The 19,965-nt window shown below is 42.9% G+C and overlaps 1 protein-coding gene across 1 annotated transcript; it reads left to right on the top strand.

Annotated features, from left to right (window-relative positions):
* The first annotated feature begins 404 nt into the window (after positions 1 to 404).
* On the top strand, positions 405 to 19,589 carry SALL1 (spalt like transcription factor 1). Its single transcript, XM_063312874.1, has 3 exons — positions 405 to 564; positions 11,960 to 15,381; positions 18,170 to 19,589. Exons 1-3 carry the CDS (start codon positions 489 to 491, stop codon positions 18,608 to 18,610), a joined length of 3,939 nt encoding a protein of 1,312 aa, XP_063168944.1. The 5' UTR covers positions 405 to 488; the 3' UTR covers positions 18,611 to 19,589.
* Positions 19,590 to 19,965: the final 376 nt, after the last annotated feature.

Below are 19,965 nucleotides of genomic sequence, written 5' to 3'. Positions count from 1 at the left end.
GAGCGCATTCCTATAGTAACAGGCCCCGCGAGTTGCTAAGAGGGTTAAAAAAAAACTGTAACCAAACAGCTTTTCTGGAACGGGAGGGAGGGAGGGGGCGGGTGGAGGTCCTGCGACCTGGGTCGCCTGATTGGGCGGTCGCCTCGGAGCGACAAGGGTCTCCGCCCAATCAGCGGCTAATTGATTAAGGCGAGCGGGTTTGAATAGAGCTGGCCCTGTGCCAATCGCCTTTCAAAGAGTCCCCTGTATGATTAATCGCGGTGCATTATTGATAATCACAATTATCGCAGGACACATGCGCGGTGCGCGGAGGATCGGGCCAGCCGGAGGAGGAGGAGGAGGAGGCGAAGGAGGAGGGAGGGGAAGAGCTAGGAGGAGGAGGAGGAGGAGGAGGAGGAGGAGAGGGGGGGCAGGCTCGATTTCCGTAATTTTGAGAAGATTTTTTTTTCGTAATTTTTTATTCTGCCCCAGCTGATGTTTGAGCCAGCATGTCGCGGAGGAAACAGGCGAAGCCGCAGCATTTCCAGTCCGACCCCGAGCTGGCCTCGAGAGCTCAACGCAATGGTGAGGGGCACCGGGGCTTTAGGGGAGGGGGCGAGAGGAACCTGCGTGGTTTCGTTGGGGCTGTTTGGACGGGGGGTCCTTGTAAAGAAATTACCCCCCGAGGATCTGGTTGGCGATCTTCCTCACTTCCGAGAAGCCTGCGTCACCTTTCCCTCCCCCCCCCAAAAAAAGAGCTGTGGATTTTCCCAAACAAACGCAAAGAAACTTACCTTCGGGGGTTAGAACGAGAGGGATGGAAAAGCGGCCCAGGAAAACGAGGGGGGTGGGAGCGAAACAGGAGTCCGCGAGGTGGGAGGAAAAGGGGGAAAAAAAACACGACGCTTTTGGCGTGGGGGGGGGGGGAAGACCCGAACGAAGTTGATGAACTGAAGGTTGGCTGCTTCTGGTCGGGAGTTCGATTCCCGGCTGGGTTGGATCCTCTCTCGCGCGCTCTCTGCCCCCCCTCCCGCCCCCCTCCCCCACCCCTAGCGTTGCTCCCGCTGGATCCTTTGCGATCTGCCAAGCCGAGAACCGGATCTCTCGCAATTACCCACTGCCGCCCCCCCCCCTTAACGCACGGACCTACCACCGCGCGCACTCACTAACTCGAAAGCTGAGCTTGGGGAGGGGGGGAGGCTTTTGGGGGAAAGGAGCTACAGGACTCGGGGGGCTGTTTCCCTCCCCCACGACCATCACTCCCCAGCATTTTTTTTCTTTGCGGGGGGCAGAAGCGATCCGGGCCAGACCCCCCTTACCGAAAAGAGCTTTCTTCCCAAATCTTCCCCTCCGACTGCCTTCTCTCCGTCCTCCCCCAAAGCGGCTGCAAAAGCTGCCCTGGAGTGATCCAAATCCCACCCCCCCGTCCCCTTTCCTTAAATTTTAGCGAGGAGGAGGAAAAACACACACGCAGCAAAACACCCACGTTTTTTCGGCTGCGGCGCATAAAACCCATTATTTTAAAAAAGGGAAAGACAAGCGCGGCTCCTTGGCTCCCTCCTGGCGCAGATGGGTGAGTGCGATCCCTTTGCCGGGTTTCCTTGCTTTGCGTGGTATCCACCAGCGCCGGAAAGTTTCCCAGCCGGCCGTCTCGCCTCGTTTCGGCTGCCGGCGTTTTGCCTCTGCGTCCCAAACGAGCGCTTGCGAGCCATCCGCGTGGGTCGCCCCGGAGTATTTTCTGCAGGGCATCGGACGGAAAAGAAAGGCGACTCTTGCGCGCGTCAACGGTGGTCGTGGGAAACTGAACCCCGAAGAAAGTTGCGCTGGAGGGGCGAGAGAAGGGGTTGTTGAGTTGCTGGCCGTCTGCCCCGGGGCGCGAGAGTGGGGAGTGGGCGTCGGGCTACACTGAACCCCGCGCGAGGGTCGTCTTTACCTTCCTGGGTTCCTAGGCGCGTTTGAATCGGACCGCGCGTGAGTTGAAACGGGGTGGGTGGGTGGCGTGGCTCGGGGCAGGGGGCTAAACAAGTGAACTTGTTCTTGACTGATGGGATAAGCAGAAAAGGGGAGGGGTGGCTGCAGAAACCGAGAGACCCTCTTCTTTTTCCGATCCTTGCCAACTTCACGGCCGGCTCCGAGAAACTGACCAGATTATTTTGTCTTTAAGAATCAAAAGCAGGAAAAGCTGATCTCGTTTGCTCCGAGGCTTGCTTATGTCTTCCTCTCTTTCTTGGGGTGGTGATGGTGGTGATATTGACTGAGCTCCAGTGGTAGTCGTAGAAGGTTCCTAATAAATTCGGGTTGGTTAATATTAAAGAGGACAGGCAGGGGGTAAAAAAATATCAGCTGCCCAACTTTTTCTCTGCTCCGCTGAAAGCTCAAGCCTGAAGGGATGAGGAACAAGATGGCCCTAAGTTGAGCCCTTTTCTGAAGCAGCTTTTCTGGAGGAGAGCTCGATCTGGTGGACATCCTTGCACACTTGGAAGTGTGCCTGGATTCCCAAGTCTTTCCCCTTCCTTATATATATAACTTTTTTTTTTCATCTCTACTATCTCACTTGGTTGTTCTTGCATATCTGTGAGCGTCGGCGAGTTTCTGTGTGCATGGTTGGTGCATGGGCTGTAGAACTCGGGGTATCTGCGATGCATTCATACAGAGGTTAAACTGTGTTTAAACTGGAATTAGCAGTCTGGGGGAGGTGAAAAAAGAGGGCAGGAGAGAGAGAGGCTGGGGTGGAAACAGTGGCAATTTCTCTTGTTTTGATGTGTACAGAATGTCTCCTCCCAGGCCACTGGTCAGGCCGGGCCGAGAAACGTGGCTTTAAAACTCTTCCTAGCTATTCTGCTAACGTATTTCAAGGACTGGGGCATATGTCCCTGTCCCTGTGCATATACATGCAAATGGGATCCTCTTGGTTTTCAGTCTGTTTTGTAAAGGAAAAAAAAGTTCCTTCCACTACATGAGAATAATTCCTTGGGCCATGAAGCTAATTTTCAAGAAGTTGTCTTTTTTAAAATCTCCAGAATGAGCTCTGCCTCTCCCACAGTGCCATTTCATTCTCTCTCTCTCTCTCTCTCTCACACACACACACAAAATAAATAAATATTGTGGCTAAACAAGCCCTCCCAGCACCCAAAAGTTTCAGCATCACAGCCAGCTGGAAGGATCTTTTTCCGCATCATCCCCCATCTCACCCATCTCACCACTGTGTCCCCTCCCTCCTCCCTTACTCTCTTCACGATGTTCAAGAGCCTTAGAAAAGTTTGAGAACCAAGGGGAGCCACTCAAAGATGCAGGCGAGCAAGTCAGCTTTTCCTCCAAAGGAAAATACCTCTTGGTGCTTTTTATTATAAAGTCTCCTTTCAGTTGTTGTTGTTTTTAAATCATTGAATAATTATTTTCCATGGCTTCTCAAATTCTTGGCAAACATTGGAACAATTTTGAGACATTTTTTGACCACTTTGTTTGGATCAATAGATATCTTTTTAGCGTGGCCAGAAGGTGTCTTCTCTGTATTCATTGTTGTATTTGTCTCTAACCCCAGGTATAAATTTCAGTAGAATACTTGAGATCCTGTTCCTTTGTTCAGAGGTGGTTTCTCCAAAAGAACTTCTGACAAAAGGACTCTGTGATCTTCAAACAGAGTTGAGAGGAAAAGAATTAAGAACTCTTCTTTTTGGGGAGATCTTGGTCCCATCCCTTTTCCAACCTGAATTTCTTTTTTTCGGCTTCTGTTTAGGCCTTGGCAGGATCTTCAATTTGTTAGCCACATCCCTTCTCCTTATAGTTTAATTCTTGGATCCAGGTTTGCAGTGAAAGGAAAGTAATTTTATTTCTCCTGGCTTTTCCTGTCTGGTGATGTTCTGAAAAAAATCAGTTTTCATTAAAACACATTGATAAGAAGGAAAGTGACAATTCAGTCCTCTTAGCTGCTGACTTACTTCAATTAAATAATGCGACCCTCCCTTCCTTCCTTCCTTCCTTCCTTCCTTCCTTCCTTCCTCCTTCCTTCCTTCCTTCCTTCCTTCTATCATTCTCCTTCCTCTCATCTCTCTCTCTCTCCTTCCTTCCTTCCTTCTCTCCTGAAAAAGCAGTGAGTTGCAGAAATGTTACCCGACTCTTTCTTTTTCTCCCCAACCACTCCATTACCAGCAATACATCTAGGTTACTACTGCCTTAAATAGTTTGACTAAGTTGCCTGGAGGCGATGCTTTGTAACGGTGTTAACAGGATTGAGTGTGTTGTAATAATAGTATACAGTGGACAAACCTCGCTAAAAGCCATCCATCAAGGCAATTTGCCTTTCTATTTGATCTATATTTTAGTAACATGCATTTTTTGAAACTGTGTGTAGCCTACAGTCATAGTATCAAAGTGAGACTAGGTAGGGTAATTAAAAGCTAACATCGATGGCTGTAAAACTCTGTATGATTTCTTACAAACCTAATGGCCTGTTTATTTGATGATTTTTGGTTTTGTTCGCAATCCCTATTAAGAATCAGGTGTATGAAAGTTCTTGGCCTGCACTGTCTTGTTCTCTGGGTTTTGCTAGTTTGAATTAAATGTTATTGCTCAGTTGAAAAATAATGACAGTTTGACCTGCTCCTTTTCTCCACAGTTTTCCACCTCTCCATTTAGTAATGGCTTTGTGGTGGAGGAGAAATGATTCAGCAAACATTTGAAATTTTATGTGTAAACTATATTCAACAAGTTATAGATTGATAATGGGGATATGCACAGAATTCTGCTATGTTGCCTCTTAAAATGAGGGCTGTGGTCTCTTAACTACTTTTCTGGGAGTAAGCTCTGTTGAATGGAATGGAAATTACTTCTGAGTAAAATATACAGACTTCTAGAGTAACTCTGCAATTTGTTAGAATTCCACTTCCTTTTGAGCTGTGTTGTCTTTGTTTTCCTAGTTTCTTAAAAGTGTATGTTACAAGAACATGTTCTATAGTCAAATTATTCTATATGCTGAAAGGATTGTGGGAGAAGGCACACATATCTGGAGAGTGTGAGATGCAAAGAATTCCCTTTCACTATAGGAAAAATATTAGAAATGGTTATGATTTAATATTGCAATATGTACCTACTTTATCTGTATGAGTCCCATGTACTGTCCAAGTTACAATTCTGCTTTCAGTGTGCGCTCTGTGATCAAGTTTGGTTTAAAAGGCTTTCTTATGGTTGTTGTTATGTTTCAATATTTTTCCAAAGATGGTTTATAGAATTTTTTGACAGTTTGCATTCTTCATACAAAGAGTTTTAATGCAACTTGGTTTGATATGGCAGGATTAACGTGTTTAATAGCCCTTTGTGGTTCTGCCTGGAGGTAAATAGAGTTTAAATGTATGGGCTTTAAAAATGTTTTTCTATTAGGATGTCTCTGTTTCAGTTAAAAGTTCTGTGTGAAAAAATGTACTTGACATTCTCGAAACATCCAAACATGCCTTTCGTTCTATGGTTTGTACTCTGCAAACTTCATTTAATTTTCTGCGATTATCTCACAGTGGCTGTTTCACAAACAGATCCTCTTTCTCTAGCCTCCCTCCCTGCTTCCCTCCCCACCCGCCCTGCCATATTTACACTTCTAGCTGTTTTGTTTGATAAAGTTCCTTCAAAAAGAAGAGTGTCTCTTAGGTGTAGAAAACATTGTGGGTTTTTTTTTTTAATCATAGCAGCAAATCCCACCAACCGAAGAAGGGGAAAAGGAAGCAGAATGGGGGGAGCAGAGGTGGGGAGAGAAAAAAAAGAAAGGCAAATATGTGCTGGTCAAGGAAACCAGCATATATGGCCAACATGGCCTTTGCAACTGTTCTTCCAAGCTGGGGCAGCAATACTGCTCTCAAATCTTTGGGTTACAGACCACCACCTTTTGGATGCTGTAACTGGAATGGATTGGTTAAAGGGGAAAATAGTCAAGGGAAGTCTGACCAACTGGAACAAGGGAAAAGTGGAGGGTTCAGATGTTTTAACCTTTGCCAGCTTCCTTCCAGCCAAAGGTGACAAAAGTTCAGATCACAATATGCTGTTCAATCTCTCAGCTGGTGACCTCCAAATAGACTTTTACCAGTCACTTAGCAGGAAGTTGGTAGTTTATTTTAGCTTTACCTTATCAGCTCTGCTTCTTTTACTAACTCTTATTCCCTTGTTACGCCTCTGGATATCGGACCCCCAAAGAGAAGATTGACAGTCAATTGTAGCAGCTCCATTTTTGCACCCTTTCCACCTCCATACAAGCAGGATTTGGTTTCTTGTCCCTTTGCCAATGTGTACGTAGCTAAAGTTTAGATATTAGGTCATTCTGTCACCCCTCCACCCACCCACCCCAATCTTTTTTTGGCCTGTCAAGATGAAACTGTTCTCAAGTTTTGGGGGAAAAAAACTGTTGCAAGTGAATCCCACCACCTAGTGTTCATTTTTTTAAAAAAAAATTCTGAAGAATGAATCAATTCTTTCTTTTTAGAAAAATAATTGCTGGGCAGGTCTGTTACTTCGTTTTGCAACTGAAATGCATTTATTATTATTTTTGTTAATGGGCCATATCAGTAATGTATTTCATCTCCAGTGGAACAAACCTTTTCTGAGAGGCTTTAAAAGAATATTGGTAATACATAATCCATCCCCTCCCCCAGTTTTAATATAAACAAAGGCAGGACGATATCAAAACTCAGAAAAAGTCCCTTTAATAATTTCTTCTGGAAGTGTCTTAAACAATGTTTAAATCTGATTTCATTTTATTTCAAATATAAACGCAACTGGGAATTGTGAAGATTCCATGTGAAGGGTTGAGTGTGTGTGTGTGTGTGTGTATGTGTATGAGAGAGAAGGGGTGCCTGGCCTAAACATACATCATTTTCTGTTGGTGAATATAAAATCTATTCTTGTAGTGTTGAGGAATGAACTTCAAAGGATGTTATTCAGGAAGCTGGAAACTTTAAAGACCTGCCTCAAGTCACCTTGATGGAGGCGTTTATTATTCCTTTTCCAAAATTGTGCAAGATAATTTTATATTTGCGTTTCTGTGGTCGAGCCTATGTCTCCGAAGTCGTGCAAAATTCCTCTTTTCGGAGAGAGCAATACCGAAATAGTTTTGAGTTGGCAGCAGAATTCTCACAATTTTTAAAAGAGACCAACAGATTGGAAATCGTACAGCTGATTTGGGAATATGGGTCCTGCCAGCATAAGGTTTCTTGGATAACTTGCAGTTTAAAAGAAAAAAGAAAAGATTGTGGCCCTGCCTTTCTTATTATTTTGTTTGAGTTTGATGGATCGCTGCATTTTCTTTTTCAAAAGTGCTGATTGAAAATTCATTTATACTTTTCTACCATAAGATACACAAAGAACCTGAAATCTCACTGTCAGGTGACAAGGCTCCATTGTTTGGGATAACTATGTCTCCAGTTGCTACAATTAAAAAGGAGACTTTTTTTTTCTTGAATGGCTTTTTTAAAAGGCAGGGGGGCTGGGAGAGTTGCTTTAAACTGTAGTATGTTGCACCGTTCCCAGGGCCCTAAATTTGCCATTTGAATTGCACCTAAGAAGCATCTGTAAACTTTAGGTTGTTTTTGCACAAGGGTGCTTGTAAGAACGTTTCCTGGTTCCTATCAAATAGAAGTGTGGCCGGATGCTATTAGAATGTGCCTTTGTGTCTTTTTTTATTTTTATTTTGAACATTGGGAAATGAAAGCAGGGGTGGGATTTAATTTGGGGAAAACAAAGTCCTTTAGTGTATTCTTTTGGGGAAAGGTTTTGCAGGAATAATAATAAAAAAAATCTTGCTCTTGTTTTTAAAAATCTCCACTGTCCCTTCATAAATGCAACAGAGTCCCTTTTCCAAAATGAATGTGGTGGGCATTTTAATTTGTCCAAATGTCGGTATGTGGGACATAGCTCTTGACTAGTATAGAAAGATTGGATGATGCTGGAAAACCACATACATTCTATGTTTCATATTTGAACCTTTTTATCTGCATTCTAGTAGAGGAAAGAAAAAGTAAGTAGGTTAAAATAAATGGCAGGGCCTTTTGCAAACCAGATGGATAATGCTGCATTATAAAGGTGACGAGAAGGATTTAGAACAGTTTTGATTTTTAGCCCAGGCGTGCTATATATTTGAAGCAAATGCATTGTTCTGTGTATAATTCATCAGTTGCTTTTTTTGATTTTCTCCCACTAGTTATTTAGTTTTGAATCTGTCATTATTTGTCTAAGCACAGCTGACCAAGCAAAACCATGTTTTAAAGTGGGCTTTATGTTTTGATAAATGTGATCTGGTTGAAAAAGTATTTTTCGACTGAATGCCGAGCTTAATAGAACATGCTGACATAATAGTTTTAATGCATTTTGTTCAAAATGTGTGAACAAACAGAATGGCTTTTGTTCCTTCATAATTGGCTGCAAAAGTAGATGGAAACATCACCATTACATATGGAAATGCGGAAAGAGAAAGGAATAACGTTTCACCTGACATGATTCAGAATTGGTTTCTCTCGTTTTTGAAATAAGGCTCTAAAATGGATGCAGCATTTAAGATTAGTTGTCAAAATACAATGCTTTAAATTGAGTGTTGAGATATAAAGGTATATACAGTATACACACACACACACAAATATACACTGTGTTAGGCAATAAAATAACCACAATATATGCAAATTGTTGCATTTAATATTTTACCTCTTCTTGCCAAGCCGTCAAAGTACTAAAATTCTAATCACGTACATCTGCTAAGAGACGGGATGATCAAATGTTCCTGTTAAAATAGATTCCTAGTTACTAACTTCAATATGCAACATTGTAGAAGTTTTTTTGTTCTTTTTTCCAACTCTGGAGACAGGGTAACTTAAAAAAAAGTGTGTCTGGCACAAATGTCACATACTATATGGTATTTAAAAGAAAACAGAATCAATACAATTTTCTTTTTTTGGTAGGTCCAGTGACTGTTTTGAACTTGGATGGGTTTTAACTTGTAAAAGAAAGAGGGAAATAGTATATTCTCTCCCTTTTCTCTTCCCCGTCCTTAGAACTTTTAAATGTTTTTTTTCTCCTCCTTCTAAGATTTAATTTGGAAGTCATGGAAACTACCTATTATCTGATTTTAGTGTCGCAGGAAAACAGGGAGGGAGGTAATCCTTGAATTAAATGGGCTTTTTCCCCCCTTCCCTGTCTTTCTAAGTTGACCACACACAATCTGTACAAGAGAATTTTCTGTCCTCATGCTGAGAGAACAATAGGGAACCATCCTTCCTTTGAATAAGATCAGCTAGTTTGAAGGCAGAGGAAGATTTTTTTTTTTTTGGTAACGTTTAATTTACAAATGGATCTTAGTGATAAGAAAAGGCAACAACTAGTGATAACAAACATAGAATGAAAGGGAGTTTTTCTACTGAAAGGTTCAGAGCTATCTGTTAAACAATTGAGAACAGTTAAAAGCAAAGAGTTTTGATATGCTCTCAGACAAGGAAGATTGCACAGCATTATCAACCTAACAACCCAAATTGATTTCTTATTGTATGGAAACATTTTCTCTTAACAGTTCATCTTCTCTTTTTTACCCATTTGATGTTCCTGCCCCCCTCCCTTCCCTTTCCAGAAATGTAAAGTTTTTAATGCTGCTTTTATAGATAGGAGGTCATACTCTAATCTAATCTGTGTGGTAGTAAAATGACAATGACTTTAGGGAGCTGCGGTTGGCCGGTCGTGTATATTCTCAGTGGGGCTATCCAAAGACTTACCCTGGTATATGTGAGGTTAGTCCTAGCATCATAAAAGGACAACCTACGCTGATCTAAAGAACATGTCATTGGAAGCAAGTCTTATTGATTAGGAAGGAACTGGTGTGGGGTGGTGCAGTGTGGTGTGGGGTGGTGTGATTCACTAGGTCCCCAGTAGTTCTGTGGAGTTCGGTGGGGCTTATTTTGAGAAAGCACTTTGTAAGCTGAAGCTAACAATATGCTTAGGCACCTGTGGAGGGAGGCCGAATGTGTTTATCAGAGAAGAAATTGCAGTGCATAGAAGTCTGTTTGGGCTTTGCTGAGCAACAATAAAGTTCAAAGAATGCTGCAGTCTTCAGCTAAGTGTCATGAGAAGGATGAAGCAACAAATGCTTGATTGTGAAAACATGAATATTATTCTTTGGCAGGCCATCTCTCCCTTGTCCAGTTTCTATCCCATAAAGCCTCTAGCTATCATTTCCTTGGAGGGAAAACAAGGTTTGCTGGAAAAAACAGCTTGTGTGTTATTTGGGAGCTCAAAAGATTGTTTTGTTTGTGTCCAACCTGAAGCTTTGGTGACATGTGCTCTTTTCCCCCTCTGAGGCCCCCCTCCCATCCCTACCCATTCATTTTTGTAAATAACTGATTGGGACTTTGAATGACAACAAATTAGTTCCGTGACAGGGTGACTGGCCAAGTGATATTTGAAGCAGCCAAAGAGGAACAAGGTTGAAGGGAACTTAAGAATCTAATGAGTCTTACAGATGGTTGATTTGCCATTTGGACGATAACTACGTGATAAACTGAACAAAAACGCTACCAATCAATCACTTACTATGGATTTTGATTATGGGTCGTGTCTTCAGTTCATACTATTTTATATTGTGACGGATTTGAGGAATCATAATCTAGGACATGAGTATCCATTCAAACTTCTACTTGCGCAGTCTTAAAACTCAGTCATGGACAATGTTTGTGCAGTTCTGATATTTGTTCCAGCCCACCCTGTGTGGGTTTGGTTGTCCAAACTTGACTGTGAAAAAAAAGGAATGGAAACTATACGGTCTAGAGCAGTGTTTTTCAACCTTAGCAATTTTATGATGTCTGGACTTCAACTCCCAGAATTTCCCAGTCAACATATTGTAGATGACATCTTAAAGTTGCTAAGGTTGAGAGACACTGGTCTAGAGGTTTTCTGGCCAACTGTTGGCAAATAATGTCATCTAAAGCCTAGGTGTGGACTAAGGGAAAAATATCATTCCTAGATGAAAATTTGGGCATGGCACGTAAATACCTTACTTTGATTTCATCACTTCCCCCATATATCATTTCATGTAGACCTGCTCAAGGAACTTATGGTGTCTTTGCTGCAATGTGAACTGATGTCTGATGTGCAACTTGAGCATTGGAATCAGATTTCACATCTCTATGAATTGTGTGATGCTATTTTCCACTCAAGAAGTGCTCGAAGACCATTTCAAATAATCATACTTGCTTAGATGTGGTGTTTTGTTTGTGAGAAAGTACATGGAGTCACAAGCGTTTGAATACAAATTGCCATAGAGATTTTTTAAAATGGGCCTGGGCAGAGTTCTGCATGAATACATACGGAATTGACTCTCCATTCCTAGTTAAGTGTCTGACAGCTATTCCCCACATGTCCAACCTCTCTGTACTTACCGTTGTTTTTGAAACCAGTGCAAGAAGACATGTGCTCCTTTGTCTAAAGGCTCAGTAGAAAAATTATAGTAATTATCTTATAATATGTTGTTGTGCTGAATAGAACTGGAGGAACACCTATCACTTGTTGCATGGGCCTCATGCTGAGGTGCACTGTCCATGTGCAGACATCGATGAAATCTACCATTTTCACTGTGAACCACTTTACCCACCATGAGATTGAAAGTCTAGGGATCATCTTAGAAAGGTACAACACATCCTATCTTCCAGGTTCACACTAGCAACTCTTTTAAGAAGGTAGTGGCAAACTAGGGAATCTTTACTGATGTGGAAAGAAAATGCCATAACTTTGGGACTGTCCCTTGTTAAAAAGGAAAAGCTATAGAAAAGTGGAGGGCCTGAGGATTTTTCCAAAAAGGAGAATTCTTTAGGCATGAGATGAACTCTGTGACTCCTCCAATTGGCTTCTCTTATCCTTGTAACCAGTTTATGTTTCTGCTCAATGGTTAATTTTGCTTTCTCTCTCTCTCTCTCTCTCTCTCTCTCTCTCTCCTTCTTTCTCCCCCCTTTTCCTTGCCTTGGCTTTATAGGAGACACACAGAAGGGTCAACCAAATCGAACCACCAAGACAAAGGATGCCCACGTCTGTGGTAGATGTTGTGCAGAGTTCTTTGAACTATCAGATCTGCTCCAACACAAGAAGACCTGTACTAAAAACCAACTGGTTTTAATTGTGAATGAAAACCCTGTTTCTCCTTCTGAAGCCTTCCCCCCTAGCTCCCCCAGCGATCATCCTGATGAACAGAAGAACAACATAGTTAATAACGTGGATCAAGTAGAATGCAGCAAACTTTCTGAGCAAAACAACAAACTTGACAAGGAAGAAACCATGGACATAGAGCCTTCCAGCATTAGCAAAAGCACTAGCAGTACTTCCCAGAAGGTCAACCATAGTATTGCAAACAGTAACTGCTCCGCAAAGGGTACCTCAGCTCTTACAACCTCTCTACCTCAACTGGGGGATCTGACAATGCTGGGCAATTTCTCAATGATCAACAGCAACGTCATCATTGAGAACCTTCAGAGCACGAAAGTAGCAGTGGCGCAGTTCTCCCAGGAAGCCCGTTGCAACGGCACCTCAACAAGCAAGCTGGCCGTCCCTGCCCTCATGGAGCAACTGTTGGCTTTGCAACAGCAACAGATCCATCAGTTGCAACTGATTGAACAAATTCGTCACCAAATATTATTGCTGGCTTCCCAGAACGCAGACCAGCCAACGTCTCCTAACCCGTCTCCAAGTACATTACGAACATCTGCCAACCCCTTGTCGACGTTAAGTTCCCATTTATCCCAGCAGCTGGCTGCAGCGGCTGGATTGGCACAAAGCCTCGCTAGCCAGTCTGCCAGCATTGGTGGTATGAAACATCTACCCCCTCTACAGCTACCTCAGAGCAACCCTGGCAACACTACGATTCCATCCAGTAGCGGCTTATCTCCAAATATTAGCCTAGTTACCGCTGCAATTACGACATCATCTTCCGACAAAGTGACTACAAATGCTGGTGGCCCACAGCTTGGCAATCCACCAGTGACCGTGTCGTCATTGCCAGCTTTTGCAATAAGCAGTTTATTAAGCCCTGTATCGAATCCTCTTCTACCTCAACCCACTCCTAGCAACTCTGTGTTCTCCAATCCTTTATCCAATCTTGGAACACCCGCAGAGGACTTAAACTCGTTGTCTGCTTTGGCCCAGCAGAGAAAAAACAAGCCACCCAATCTAGCCACTTTTGAAACGAAAAGTAATTCCGACGAAGCATTCTTTAAGCATAAGTGCAGGTTCTGTGCAAAAGTGTTTGGGAGCGACAGTGCCTTGCAGATCCATTTGCGTTCTCATACTGGGGAGAGGCCATTCAAATGCAACATCTGTGGAAACCGGTTTTCCACCAAGGGGAATTTAAAAGTCCACTTCCAACGACATAAGGAAAAATACCCTCACATTCAGATGAACCCATACCCAGTGCCAGAGCATTTAGACAACATTCCCACAAGTACAGGTATCCCGTATGGAATGTCCATACCACCAGAGAAACCAGTAACCAGCTGGTTGGACAACAAGCCGGTGTTATCAACTTTGACCACATCTGTTGGCCTGCCACTTCCACCCACAATTCCAAGCTTGGCTCCTTTTATCAAAACAGAGGAGCCTCAGCCTGTTCCTATTAGTCAACCTTCATCTAGTCCCCCAAGTTCTGTCAAAAGTGACTCTGGCTCCATTGATCCTGCTGGGAAAAATTCCAGTGGGCATCTGGCAGAAGGGGAAATGGGTGCTTTGCTGTCCTCCAGTGACAAGCCAGAAGAAAGCACGTCAATGCCCGGTGCCTCTACTAATGTTAACCATCCTGTAACCTCCCCAGCAGCAGATTCAGATTCCAGCAACATGATTGCTTTTACCAATCCACTGATGCCTCTTATGTCAGACCAATTTAAGGCCAAGTTTCCATTTGGAGGACTGCTGGATGCAACACCAGCCTCTGAGACCTCAAAACTGCAACAGCTTGTAGAAAACATTGACAAAAAGGCAAGCGATCCAAACGAGTGTCTCATTTGCCATCGAGTGCTCAGTTGCCAGAGCGCTCTGAAAATGCACTACCGCACGCATACTGGTGAAAGGCCGTTTAAGTGCAAGATCTGTGGCCGCGCCTTCACTACAAAAGGCAATCTAAAGACCCATTATAGTGTTCACCGTGCCATGCCACCATTAAGAGTGCAACATTCCTGCCCCATCTGCCAGAAGAAGTTCACCAATGCAGTTGTGCTACAACAGCATATCAGGATGCACATGGGAGGCCAGATCCCTAATACACCTGTGACTGAGAACTATCCTGAGTCAATGGAATCTGATACAGGCTCTTTTGATGAGAAGAACTTTGATGATCTGGATAACTTCTCTGATGAGAACATGGAAGACTGTCCTGATAGTAGTGTACCAGATACACCTAAATCTGCAGATGCATCCCAAGATAGTTTATCTTCTTCCCCATTGCCACCAGAAATATCAAGTATTGCTGCTTTAGAAAATCAGATGAAGATGATCAATGCAGGGCTAGCTGAGCAGCTCCAAGCGAGTTTAAAATCTGTGGAAAATGGATCAGTGGAAGGGGACGTTATGACGAATGATTCTTCATCTGTTGGCGGTGATATGGAAAGTCAAAGTGCTGGAAGTCCTGCCATTTCAGAGTCTACCTCTTCCATGCAGGCCTTGTCCCCATCAAACAGCACAACTGATTTCTACAAATCACCGGGCATTGAAGACAAACCACTAAGGACTTTATCGAATGACTTTGCCAATGGTTGGCCCATAGCCCTTGCTGATGGCGGTGCTTTGGACTTGACATCAGGCAATCCAGAAAAAATGATGAAGGAAGAGTCGCTGAGCATGCTGTTTCCTTTCCGTGACAGAGGCAAACTTAAAAACACGGCGTGTGACATTTGTGGCAAAACGTTTGCTTGTCAGAGTGCCTTGGATATTCATTACAGAAGTCATACCAAAGAGAGACCATTTATTTGCACAGTCTGCAATCGTGGCTTTTCCACAAAGGGTAATTTGAAGCAGCATATGTTGACACATCAGATGCGAGATCTACCATCACAGCTCTTTGAACCCAATTCCAACCTCGGCCCCACTCAGAACTCTTCATCCGCAATACCTGCAAATTCTCTCGCATCCCTTATAAAGACCGAGGTCAATGGTTTTGTACATGGCTCTCCTCAGGACAACAAAGAGACACTGCCCGGCTTGCTTCCTCCCGGACCCCTGCCTCCTTCAGCTACATCACCGGTCTTACTTCCGGCCCTGCCCCGGAGGACGCCCAAACAGCACTACTGCAACACCTGTGGAAAAACGTTTTCATCCTCCAGTGCTTTGCAGATCCATGAAAGGACCCACACGGGAGAGAAGCCTTTCGCCTGCACAATTTGTGGAAGAGCTTTCACAACAAAGGGCAACCTTAAGGTACTAACCCTCACCCCACCTTCCAGTGCTGTTTTTCTTTGGCTGCCCACTTGCATCATTTCCTCATATCGACGGATTCACATTTTGCACTAAGCCATAATGTGGTTTATTAGGTATTTGGCTTCCCTGGTTGGATGACTCTAGCTACTGGGTTTTGCAAAGCATGGTATTATGGCTCTGTGTGTTGTGTGAACCTTGGGGAACCCTGGGGAAACAAACCACATCTTAGGATGATGCGTGCATTCGGCCATCATGAGTGGTCTGCAGTATCAGGGCTGTTGATTTCTCTCAGTGCTTTTTGCATGACAAACATGATTTCTGTGCGTGCACTAGGGTTTCCATGTAACTTGTGAATGGCTGTATCCATGCATCCTGAAACCATGGTCCAAGTGGAGTATTGATGACACGTGTTTGTGGCTGTACATCTTCCATGCTTTTTGTTCGGTGATTAAAACACAGCCAGGAATCATGCTTGGCACGTAGCCCTTAGATTGCTGATCCTGGAATATGTGCATAATGTCTACAGAATAGAGGAAGAGGTTCTCTTAGAGAGAAATAGTAAGATTAAAGGATTTACATGTGTGTGTAAGTCTGTGTACATGTGATCACATTATGTGCTATCCATGTGACTTCATAGTTGACGTGTTTTTCCCTATAATCTTTTGTTTTGATTTTTGGAAAAGCTATTGGAGGGGAAGCATTAATATATTTGTATCTGCTGATGGTCCAGGGTTTGATCTGATTTCTCTAAATCCTCTCTTTCGATCCTTCTACATACCTTTACTGATCATGACTTTCCTTGTAATTCCTTCCTTACCTTTCATCCCTATTTTTAAAAAAACCCTTTTTTTACCAGAACCTGTATCTGTGTGAAACAGAAGCACAACCGTCCCCTTGTAATCTCAACTCAAGTTTCAGAACGTAGAAATTCAAAATTTAGAAGTATCTGTGAAGTGCGGTTCCTACTAAATGAGAAACAGTTCCCTTATCATTATTACTTTTCATATTTTTCCAGGGCAAAGTTTTTACCAAAGCTTCAACGCTTAAGATAATTCTAGATTTTATTACTGACTGGCATGCTTTGAAAATGTACAGATGCATAATTTGGAATGCTGGTAAAGCCCTTCAGTTTTGTTTTGTTCTCCTGTCCACCCCACTTCTTGGCTGAGTATTCCTCTAGAAATAGTTGCGAAAGATATGAAATTGAAACCTATTTTCAGGCATTAAGATTGCACACATCAGAACATTCTGATAGCTGTAGAAGAGGGTCTCATTGGTGCAAAAGAAAAGGAAAGGTCGATGCTAATCCAGAGGAAATAGGTGTAGGATGTATAAGACCCAAGTAGATTTTCATTCTTCTCCAAGTAAAGCACGGGCACTTCAACCAAATGTATTGTTCACTACATTCATTTTACAAAAATTCACACTATTGTTTGTGGGAGACAATATGGGCTATTTTGGTTGACACAGATGAAATTATATAACACGCTTATATGAATGCAATGGTCTCCACTGGGAATCTTTATCATCATTTTGCAGCACAAGTCCTGGTGTCCATTTTGCATTTTAAGAGTAGAGTGTAGTTTATTCTCTAGGCAGTTGTCCTAGAGGTCTGGAAGGGAGCTAGAAGTTTGGGTGTTGGCAAAAATGGATCTCCCCTTCCTGCCCACCCCCATCTCCTTACTGGACAGAGTTATCATGTTCCATAGTAATTTGTTATTGCCCACTTGGAGTTTGTATAATGTCATATACAATGATCTGTGACCCACATAAAAACTGGGCAGAGCTTTGATCACACCGTTGCGACTGCCACCTTGACTTTTTTGGACGATGCTCCATGAACACCCCTGACCCGTGTGCATGCATTGCTCACATACATAATGAGTGCCTGTCTTGGGAACAATCATGTATTTGTTTATCTTGGCAAAGTCATGGTAGGTAACTTTATAACAGGGGTATAAAAATGTCAGACTTTGAGCAATATAGGGTTCACTGGCACATCTTTTGTGACCCTTGGAGCCCTCCAAAATGGGCGAAACTAAGCATTTCAGTTCATTTTGCATCTGGGAAAGACTGGAGCAAATGAGTGCTGTAGGTCTGGCAGAGATGTAAGGCAGCTATACCATTCCTTAAAATCCTGGCCCTATTCTGAATTGGGTTCTGGCCTCATCCATATATAAAGCATGGGAGTTGCATATCTCTGTTTACAACATGCCTTCATTGAAATCTGATGTGCAGTTTTTTACATTTATAGCCCATCTTCCCTCCAACATGAAACTCAACATAGTACCTGTTGAAAACTACCCTAGTCCCACTTACCCAGGCATTGGCAAAATCCAAAACTTATACACCACAGAACCACTTTTATAAAAGTATCTTCAGATCCTACCGTAGATCTGCCTGGGTCTGGAGAACAAGAAGTTCCGACGGTAGAGAAGGGACTCGCCCAGCCAATAGCAGGGTCAGGAAACCTGCTGTGCTGTTGCTTTGAGTTAGAGTTTCCCAAAACTCTTGTTATTGCTGAGGTTGATTGGGGCTGACAGAACATCCTACAGGTTGCCAGTTGATGATTCCCACCCTAGACCACAGGTGGCTATCCAGATGTTGCTAAACTGCACCCTGCCAGCGAATGGTGGAGAACCATTCATTAGGAGTTGGAAGTCAGCAACATCTGGAGAAGTAGCTTCCCCATGCTTATCTTGGAGAATAAAGCTCAAGAGTTTAGGATACTGCACTTAAGACCACCTTTACCTACATAACTGCCACTGCTAACCAGTGTCTTTTTCAGGTGCATATGGGAACTCACATGTGGAACAGCACCCCTGCCAGGCGAGGCAGACGGCTCTCAGTGGACGGCCCCATGACTTTCCTTGGAAGCAATCCAGTCAAATTTCCAGACATGTTTCCAAAAGATTTGGCCATGAGGTCAGGAAATGGTGACCCTTCTACCTTCTGGAATCAATACGCTGCTGCCCTCTCCAATGGTTTGGCAATGAAGACCAATGAGATTTCAGTGATTCAGAATGGTGGCATCCCGCCCGTTCCTGGAAGCCTGGGCAACGGCAGCAGCTCCCCCATTAGTGGTTTGACAGGCAGCCTGGAGAAGCTCCAGGATTCGGAACCTAACGCGCCTCTAGCTGGTCTGGAGAAGATGGCAGGCAGTGAAAACGGGACCAGCTTCCGGTTAACCCGCTTTGTGGAGGACAGCAAAGAGATTGTAACAAGTTAGGACACAGGTTACGAATACTTGTGCAGTTCTTGCAACTGAAAGTGGGCGGGGGGGTTGTGTCGGGCTTTTTGTTTGTTTGTTTGTTTGTTTTTGGCAAATCAACAAAACAGAAACATTAAAAAGACATCCTTTTGTACCTGTTCGACATCTAGAGTTCTAAAACAGCTTATTTATTAGTGATATAACTTTTTGGTTTGCTGGCTTTGCAGGGAAATGCAAGCATTAACTTTGGTCTTCTGTAAGTTGAACTAAATACTAATTGACTAGAGTGCTGTAACATTTATAGCAACGCAAGTCTGTTTGGCTGGACGGTCTCGTTCTGGCATTTTAACTTATTTTCTCCTTCCAGTTTAACACAAACCTTTTGGTGGTCATGCAGTGCCTCCAGAAAACATCTCTTCCACACTCACTCACTCTCTCGCACGTGTAACAAACGTATGTATATGTGTGTACTTCGATCCCAATGGAAATTTTTATTGGCAAATATATTGTTTAATTCCACAACCAGATTTGCGCCGAGGATTGAAAATGGACCGGATAAAAATTGAATTATTATGCATCCTTCACCACAGGCTCTGGTTTTCGTTGGTTTTGTTGAAAATTTTCACTCTACAATGATTAAATTGGCTATTATTAATTATTATTATTATTATTATTATTATTATTATTATTATTATTAGGTAGATTTATTTTGTCCCCTTTCAGAACTGTCCTTTTTGTATTGTGCTTTTTACTGGAGTCGTCTTAGATGTTAATGCGTTTCTGTACAGTAAATAAGCACGGAGATTATTAGAGAAAATCCAGAAGTGTTGTTTTGCTAGTTTGGAACCCTTTGCCTTGTAGGTATATTATTAAAAGAGAAAAGTGCTGGACTTTGTGCTGCTAAGATATCTCAAACCACCTTCCATGGACAAAATTAGATATTCTTGTACATATGATGAGAAATATCAAGTTCATTAAAATGTACATATGTTCTCAATGAGCTCAAACCTAACATCTTGACCAAGGGAATAAGTACAGCGTTGTTTATTTTGTTTTGAGTATGACAGGAAAAAAAAAAACACAGAATACTTTGGACTGTTATATGCACTTTCTTGGAAAGCGGAAAAGAAATAAGCCCAGTTACTTTACCCTTTAATACTTACTAACAGCAGAGATACTGTAATTTTCTGCGAGTAATCAAATACATTTTTCCCCCAACAGATGAAACCTGGATTGTGTGTGTTTTAACGGAGAGCAATTCTAGAATGTGTGAGTGTGGCCTTTTAGGTGAATGGGCCAGTTAAAAAGCTGGAGGGGTGGGAGGTGAAGAAGTGCTGAGCAGGGGTGCTAAAGAGTGAAACTACAGCTCCTAT

This window comes from Candoia aspera, chromosome 11, assembly GCF_035149785.1.
Source record: "Candoia aspera isolate rCanAsp1 chromosome 11, rCanAsp1.hap2, whole genome shotgun sequence".
Taxonomy (NCBI): Eukaryota; Metazoa; Chordata; class Lepidosauria; order Squamata; family Boidae; genus Candoia; species Candoia aspera.
This window is presented reverse-complemented; position numbering and strand designations above follow the sequence as displayed.

What these genes read in the sequence shown, in the direction of transcription:
- SALL1 (XM_063312874.1), top strand. Translation starts at nt 489, where the DNA reads ATGTCGCGGAGGAAACAGGCGAAGCCGCAGCATTTCCAGTCCGACCCC. An exon ending in CTCGAGAGCTCAACGCAATG is followed by an intron (nt 565 to 11,959) that starts GTGAGGGGCACC and finishes TTGGCTTTATAG; the next exon opens with GAGACACACAGAAGGGTCAA. An exon ending in CAACAAAGGGCAACCTTAAG is followed by an intron (nt 15,382 to 18,169) that starts GTACTAACCCTC and finishes TGTCTTTTTCAG; the next exon opens with GTGCATATGGGAACTCACAT.